This window comes from Corylus avellana, chromosome ca5 (assembly GCF_901000735.1).
Source record: "Corylus avellana chromosome ca5, CavTom2PMs-1.0".
NCBI classification, from domain to species: domain Eukaryota; kingdom Viridiplantae; phylum Streptophyta; class Magnoliopsida; order Fagales; family Betulaceae; genus Corylus; species Corylus avellana.
In genome coordinates, this window is record NC_081545.1 from 11,985,660 (window position 1) to 11,994,493 (window position 8,834).

The following is an 8,834-nucleotide window of genomic DNA, read 5'->3' on the forward strand; positions in this document are numbered from 1 at the left end:
CTAGATTATCCGCAGTTCGATAACCAAGTCCTCCATCCCTTCATCATACAGCTATCCTCCTCAACAATCTTCATTGGAAGACTCTCTCAAATCCTTCATGCAACTAACCGGCCAATCCACCTCTCAAATGCCACAACCACAATTATCATTGGAAGACACCCTCAAAGCATTCATGCAATCAAATAGCCAATGCATACAAGAGCTTAAAAATTCCACCATGGTCAATAGCCAAGCCATTCAAGAACTCAAGGATGCCACCATGGTCAACACTCAAGAAATTTCAAGGTTGAAAGGACAAGTCGATCATCTAGTTGCTGAATTTAACAGAATAAAGGAAGAAGAGCTTCAAAGTCAGCTGATAGCTAACAAACACTACATGATTGATGAGGAAGCTACTAGCAATTCTTGTCATAAGCATGCCCAAGCCACCACCACATTTGGGTGAGGAAATTGTGGAGAACAAGAAGGAGGAAGAAAATGAGGAGCAAGTTGAGCACCTGAAGCAAATTGAGCCCCTGCCAACTCCAAATTTGCCCAATGACAAGGAAGTGAGTACTGAAGCTCCTTCCTTCATCACTTTCCCTTTTGAGACACATCATGAACCCTAAACTTCAGTTCCTCAATGTCTCAAAGAACCATCTCATGCTAAACTTCTCAAGGATCTATGCACACAAGGTCACAAATCTAAGAACCATGTTCCTGAGATGGCGAAACATCCTTCCAGAATGCTACAAAGTTTTAAAGAAGAAAGGGTGGAAGGGATTGGTTGGACATTCAAATGATCGAGAAAAGTACGGTATTTTTTTTTTCTTTTTTTTTTCTGCACTTCATTTATGAGTTCTTTTTCTTCTGTCATTTTATTTTTTGTTTCTGACAGTAATTAATCTTTTGATGTTTGTTTCTGTGAGAAAATATTGTTGTTAGTTTTGTTAATAAGTGTTTTGGTGTTTAAGTTTGGGAGACGCCCTGGCCTTTTTCACACCTTGATGTTTCCGTAGTTCTGGTAATGTATTTTTATACTACACATTGACGGCAATGTGTAATTCAAGTTTTGGGGTATGGAAAGACACTCTGTCAGTTTATTTGTTTTTATTTGTTTGTTTTTATCTGTCTAAAAAAAAAAATTATATGTTGTTGTTAAGCATGAGTTAGCTATACCTGTAGTTTGATTTTTATTGGCTTGCTTAAAATTTTAAACCTATCATCATGTCATTAGGAATCTGAGTCCTTTGACTCATTTTTGGGCTAGAAAGACTTCACTTGTTTTGAGTTGATTATCATGTACACATTAGCATATATTCTGTAAGGTATGATATTTGAATTGAATCATGTGTATCTTGAGATTTCTTGGATGACTTGTTGACGAATAACCTTTGCTTGTTAAAAAAACAAAAAAGGAAAAATATAAAAAAGCCGTCTAAACTACCGACCTTTTGCAATATAGCCCCTCAATGTTCAAAAGGTATTAAAGTAGCCACCCAAACTACCAAAATGTATCAAAATGGCCAATTAGTTTTTTATATTCCTATAATACCCCTTCTTTTAACAAACAAAATAATTGTAGCAAAAAAAAATTAAACAATTAATATATATATATATATATATAAGACCAATGGGTGAATAAAAAAAAAAAAGTTTTTTTTGGAATAAACAATAAATAATTAGTCGTTATAGTTGGCCTAAAGTATAAATTGCTTCATCTCGTATTAAAGTAAAATCAATTTGGTAATTTGATGAGCTACTTTAGTATTTTTTTAGTTTTTTTTGGAATATCTCTAGAACCGTATCTTTGATTTTACTTTAATAAGACATGAAGCAATTTGCAATTTGTAATTTAGACAAACTACAATAACTAATTATTTATTATTTATTCCAATTTTTTTTTATTTGCCCATTGGTTTTCTTGTATTTTTAAAAAATTGTTTGGGTTTTTTGTTTTTACAATTATTTTATTATTTTATTTGTTAAAAGAATAGGGGTATTATAGGAATATAAAAAGATAAGTGGCATTTTCGATACATATTGGTAGTTTGGGGGCTATTTTAGTACATTTTGAACTTTGATGGGCTATATTGCAAACAGCTGGTAGTTTGTTGGGCTTTTTTATACTTTTACAAAAAAAAAAAAAGTATATCATTTTGAGTTTTTCACTGAGTAATCGGACCTCTTACATCATTAAGCATTGAGTGTTCGCGTAAAAAGGTAAGAAATTCGAATTGGTTGATTGTATGGCTAGTTTGGCTCCGTTGCCTTTTTTACTTGAGTTATTAAGCCCTTAGGGATGATTTTACATCTAGTGCCCTAAAACCGTCTAGTTTGGGTGTCATTGACCTGACACTCGTTACATAGGTCAATTAGAAAGCTTAATGGAGCTAAGCATTGCACAGTCTACACAAAACAAAGAAATGCATATTATGACTTAAGCCTTGGTTGTCTTTATTTGATAGGAATTCTAACGAATTTTGAGGTATTTATCTTGAGAATAAATTGAAACCTCACGAGTGTATGTTAATTTCACTTTGCATCAAACAAAACATATATTGTCTCAATTGTTCATTTATGAGTTCTTTGATTTTGGATCCCCTAATGATTATGATGATGGTGTTTGTCTTTTTAAGTTTGCTTATGAATGAGAACCATGATTTGGGTGAAATTTCATTATTTTCAATAACATAGTGCTGACAATGTTTGTGGGCATCATTCATGTTAAACCCTCATGAGACTTTACTCGTCCACTAGGGATGCCTAGGGGTTTAAAAGATTTGTTGCATGTGCTAAATGCGATCGTCTCTCCCATGACAAAGGATTTATGTTTCATACTTTCATGTTGTTTTTAGTTTTGTTTTTACTAAGGGACTAGCAAAATGTAAGTTTGGGGGTATTTGGTGAGTGCCAAATATTGAATATTTGGGCCCCATAATTTGCATTTGTTAATCCTTTAACTTTATCATAATCTAATGTTTTGTATTAGTTTTGGTGTTTTAGTGTTTTGTAGGTCGCTAAGAAAAAACTGGGTTTTTAAAGTGAAAAATACGGAGTTTGGAAGAAAGCTGAAAAAAGTGCCATCAAAGTAGGATAGAGCGCACCATCCTGCACTTGAGAGCATGTGCGCTCGATTCCAGTTAGGTTGCGTTCGCACGCACCCACGCCCACCAACAAGCTACAAGCGCCCAAGTGCTGTGCCGCAGGAAAAGAGTTACATGCCCAAGTGCGATTGAGCGCACTCGTCTGCCAGATATGCCCTAGCTCTGTTTTTAGGGTTTTAAGCCCTAGAAACCCCTATAAAAAGATGGCTAAGCCTAAACAAGCCAGGGGGAGACCAAGTTCGAATTTCTACAATTTTTCTCCATTTTTAGTTTAGTTTTCTTTAGGTTTATGTTTAGGTTTTATTTCAATAATCATGTGTTGATAAATTCTCAACTAAGGTTGATGATAAAGCCTCACCGACAGGGGTGTCCCCCCAAATTTTTTGAAAATTTTCTTTAAATATGTATATTTTATAAATTTGTCTCTTAAATTAAAAAATTTGTCCCCCCAAATTTATAAATTCGTCCCCCCAAAATAATATTTTTATCCCCTTTAATTTTATTTATTTTTTTAAATTTCACTCCAACTAAAATTAAATCTTTCTATTTGCCATAAACGATATAGTCTTTCTTTGGTTCGTTTCTAACTAGCAGAACTAAAATTAATTTGGAGTTTTAAGCTTTTTTGTTGCATCACATCAAACTTACCTCTGCTGGCAGCTTGGCATCAGAACAAAAAGCACAAAATCGACCTTTCCTCTTGAAAACAAAAGCTTCTCAGAGAAGCCTTCTCAGTTCTCTCATCTCTCTTCACCTTTCAAAACCACTCTACTGTCTTCACCTTTCAAAACCACTCTACTGTCTCTAGAATGGAAGTGTGCACTGTGTGAGTCGGTGAGTTTGTGACTGAGCCGCGGATCTCTCTTACAATCTTAGATCCATCATCCATTTGGCGAAAAATTAAAGCTTGGAAGTTGGAAGTTGGAAGATTGAAGATGCTTGTAAGTTGTAAGCTTGTTTATTTTTTCTGCCAATGTATATCTGCATTCTGCAAGACTGCAACTCAGCAACTCTTTATCTCTACTCAAAAAATCAGATTTTGATTTTTTGGTAAGCTGAAGTGGTGAACTGGTGAAGGCGTGAAGGCTGTGAAGCGGTGAAGGCTGAAGCCCAAAGGCCAAAGTCATGTGACTCGTGTGTCGGTGTGTGATGACTGGCTGACTGCCGACTGGAGTCTGGTGAGCGGCGTGAGTGCGTGTGCGTGACCTTCTGGCTTCTGCAAAACTCTTATTTTCTCTCTCGGTCTCAAGCATTTGAAAAGGCTTAAACTTTAAAGCATAAGCAAAAGTGAAACTGCAAGAGACAAAAAAGTCTGCCTTGCCACTGTCGCCAGCACGAGGTCAGTGCAGTTTTTTTATTTGAATACTTAATAGTCTGAATAGGATTATAGGAAGTTTCAAGAAGTTTGTCTTTTTTGCTAATTGTTGCCTTTTGTTGGTGAATGGTGATTGGTGAGTGACTTGCCACTTGTGACTTGCCCACTTTAACTTTGTTAATTCTTGTTTAGTAATAGTGAGTGCCTGAGAGTGATCACATGAAGTTGCTTTTTTTTTTTTCTTTCTTTTTTTTTTTGGGGTTTGTACGTGTTGTTTTTATTTTTATTTTATTTTTTTTTAATTTTGTTATAGGTGAGTTGGTGCTTAGATTTTTGTCAAATTTTGTGAATTTTGGTAGCAACTCAAAAGATAGTCAACATGGAAAATGCAAATCATTATTACATCTAGACTCCAGTAAAGAATGTGATCTTAAAAATAAATAAAATAAAATAAAATGGACTTGTTGTGTGAGGATGTGAGCTTAAAAAATTTCCATTGTTTGAGGCTCTAAGCTTAGCCTTCAATTGGAATTTTCAGCTTACATGTTTTATAATAAAGTGTAAATTGTAATGAACTAATGATCTTATAATATTCAATTGGTAGCTAAGAGTGGAGTTGAGTCACATGACTATGGTCCATAGATGAGAATGAGATGCCAAAAGTATGTGATATGTGATCAGGTTTTAACAATTTTTTTTTTTTTTTTTTTGATAAATAGGTTTTGACAAATTTAGGTCGCATTGTGGTAAGGAACAACCAGTTTTGGGAAGGCAAGAACGAGGTATCACGCTGAAAGGTACTTTTCTTTTTGGACCCTAGAGATTATGATTAGTTTATTGTGCTAGTAGTTTGTACTATATTTATGATGCCATGAGATTTCGAATCGAATGAGTATTTTGATGTAGAAAAATTATACAATTTTTTTATTTGAGTTTTCATTGTTAGATTTTGTGGGTTAATTTGATAGGATTGAATTTATTAATTTATTTGGCATTCCTTCACTTGTTAGTGATAATAAGAAATATAATGAAATTCTAAACAAAAATCTTATACTTTTAGATATTTTTCAGGTTAATTTTTGATCCATAATTTTTCTTAAAGTTAAGAGAAATATGGGAAAGCCAAAAACACTTGATTCATTCTTTAAGAAAAAAGATGTGAGTCAATCAAAAGTTAGTACTTGTACACATTTAGAGAGACCTTTAGCAACGGATCTCGAGGCTATAGTGACTAATGAGCGTCCCTCCAAATGTCCAAGAATTCAACCTGAAGAAATGAATGCTACCTTTTTGGAACGTGATCCAGGATTACGTCCGCAAATATGGGAATTCCCTGTTAAGTTACAAGATGACATTCGACGTGCTTATATTAGAGCCAAACCATGTCAACCCAAGCTTTCGGAATATCCATATTCAGGAATGGGTAATAATCATCGCCAATTTCAAGCCTCTTGGTTTGAGACATACTCAACTTGGTTGGAGTACTCAAAATCAAAGGATGCTATATTTTGTCTTCCATGCTATGTTTTTGCTAAGAAACCAACAGGTCGTCCAGGATCAGATGCATTTACAGGGAAAGGTTTTAACAATTGGAAAAAGGCAAGCGATGGGATGAATAGTTCTTTAATGAGACATGTGGGGAAAGATCCAAATTCACCACATAATATTGCTGTGAAATGTTGTGAGGATCTAATGAATCAGTCAGGGCATATTGACAAGATAGTTGAAAAGCAAACATTACAAGAAATAAAGAATAATCAGTTGCGGCTCAAAACCTCTATAGATAGTGTTCAATGGCTTACATTCCAAGCATGTCCCTTTAGAGGTCACGATGAAAGCTCTGGCTCGAAAAATCAAGGTAGCTTCATTGAATTGGTAAAGCTCCTAGCAAGCTATAATGACGATGTTGCTGGACTTGTCTTGGAAAATGCTCCAAAAAATGCCAAATATACATCACCCAAAATTCAAAAGGAAATCCTACATATCATTGCAAATAAAGTGCGGGATGCGATTAGAAAAGAAATTGGGGATGCCAAATTTTGCATTCTCGTTGATGAAGCTTGGGATGAATCAAAAAGGGAGCAAATGGCTATTATTTTGAGGTTTGTTGATAAAGATGGTTTTATTAGGGAGCGATTCTTTCATATTGTGCATGTTAAAGATACTTCTGCATCAACTTTGAAAAAGAGATATGTGCTGTTCTTTCTCGTTACAATCTCCAAATTGAAAATATTCGAAGCCAAGGATATGATGGAGCTAGTAATATGCGTGGTGAATGGAATGGGTTACAAGCTTTATTTGTTAGGGATTGTCCCTATGCATATTATGTGCATTGCATGGCTCATAAACTACAATTAGTTTTAGTTGCAGCATCTAGAGAAGCCAAGCGCATTCATCAATTCTTTATCTAGTTGGCTTCAATTATTAATATTGTTGGGGGTTCTTCTAAATGTCATGATGACTTGCAATCTATTCATGCTGTTGAAATTGAAATTTTGGTTGCTTCTAATGCAATTGAGACTGGAAGGGGGATAAACCAAATTGGCACTTTGCAACGACCTGGAGATACTCGATGGTCATCTCATTATCAATCTGTTTGTAGCATGATAAGAATGTATGGTGCAACTTGTTTAGTTATCAACAAGATCTCAAATGAGGGAGCTAATTATTCTCAACGTGGTGATGCTGAAGCGACTTACATGATATTAACATAATTTGAATTTATTTTGATATAGCATTTGATGAAAGAAATTATGGGACTCACAAATATGCTTTGCAAATCTTTGCAACAAAAGTCACTAGACATTTTAAATGCCATGAGTCAAGTTTCAACTACACAATCACTCATTCAAAAGATGAGAGATGATGGGTGGGAGCCTTTGCTTACTATTGTTAAATCATTTTGTGAGGAAAATGATATCGATATTCCTGATATGAATGCTCATTACACTAGAGCTCGAGGTAGATCTTGTCATCAAGATGAAGGGTCTCCAACAACAATGGAGCATCATTTTATAGTTGATATATTTACTGCTGCAATAGATTTCCAGTTACAAGAATTGACAAATAGATTTAATGAGCAAGCTGTGGAACTTCTCATTCTTAGCGTTGCTTTAAGCCCTAAAGATGCATACAAATCATTTAAGATTGATGATATATGTAAGTTAGCTGAAAAGTTTTATCCTCGAGATTTCACCGAGCAAGAAAAAATTTGTTTGAAATTTCAGTTGCAGCATTATAAGCTTGATGTGCCAAAGCATCAAGATTTTCAGAATATGTCTACATTATCTGAATTATGTAGAGGATTGGCAGTTTCAGAAAAATCAAAGATCTATCCTTTGATTGACAGATTGATTCGCCTAGTGTTGACTCTCCCTGTTTCTACTGCGACTACACAACGAGCTTTTTCTGCCATGAAACTTGTAAAGACTAGATTGCGTACTAGAATGGAAGATGAGTTTCTTGCAGACCATTTGGTAGTTTATATTGAGAAAGAAATTGCTAAGAATTTCACTTCAGAGATGATAATGGACGAATTTTATTCCATTAGCGATCGTCGTCGAGCATAATTTGAAGGAAAAACTATGTTCTTTTTTTTGATCTTTTTTGTACATGTCTATAGTAAAAGAAAGTTCTCTTGATATTTTCTCTGATGATTCTATAGACATGCAACTTTTGTAATGTCGTACAATTTAATATGAAATTAAATTTAAGAGTTCTCAGTTTTTATTTAGCATAAATACACACCTATAAAGAAAGACTATATATATCTATATATTTATGTATTTTATAAGTCCGTCCCCCCAATCCTAAAATCCTAGTTCTGCCCCTGCTCACCGATAAAGAACAACAACACGTTTTTGTAAGTCAATATTATTATGATTTTATGGGTTTTCAAGGTTTCAATTGTTTTACTTTAATTTAATTATTGATATTACTCTTAGATATCTATTGTGATTTACGGATATTTGTGATGATTTATGAGAGTTTTATTTAATTGTTTTTCTTGGATCTTTATTTATCAAAATAAAATTGGATATCTTCTGTGATTTGTCTTACAGATACAATTGATGCTTTGGTTTAATTCGGATAGCTTTTGTAATTTGTGTAATGGATGGATTCATTAGATGATGTAATTAATTTGTGAAGCATAATAAGACATACATAGGATTTCATTTGTGAGAACTTCAAACAATATTGATGAACATGGAATGTGTTGTTCTGATTTGGTGAGTGTGGATTCCACAACCTTAGTACGTTCTTAATTGATTACTTGTTTAGTTTTTTTTAGTTTATGCTTTCTTTTATTCAAAATAAAAAATCTTTCGGAACTAGATTAAGATTTTAATTAGTTTAGATAAAAAATTGTTTTCGAAAACACAATTCCTTGTGGATTCAACCTCGCACTTGCAAAAGCTATATTGTAAATGATT

At 34.0% G+C, this 8,834-nt stretch overlaps 1 protein-coding gene across 1 annotated transcript; it reads left to right on the top strand.

Annotated features, from left to right (window-relative positions):
* Nucleotides 1-5,514: 5,514 nt before the first annotated feature.
* Nucleotides 5,515-7,970, top strand: LOC132181778 (uncharacterized). The gene is made up of 2 exons (XM_059595013.1): nt 5,515-6,660; nt 7,137-7,970. The coding sequence occupies exons 1-2, from the start codon at nt 5,515-5,517 to the stop codon at nt 7,968-7,970; spliced, it is 1,980 nt and encodes a 659-aa protein (XP_059450996.1).
* The last annotated feature ends 864 nt before the right edge of the window (nt 7,971-8,834 follow it).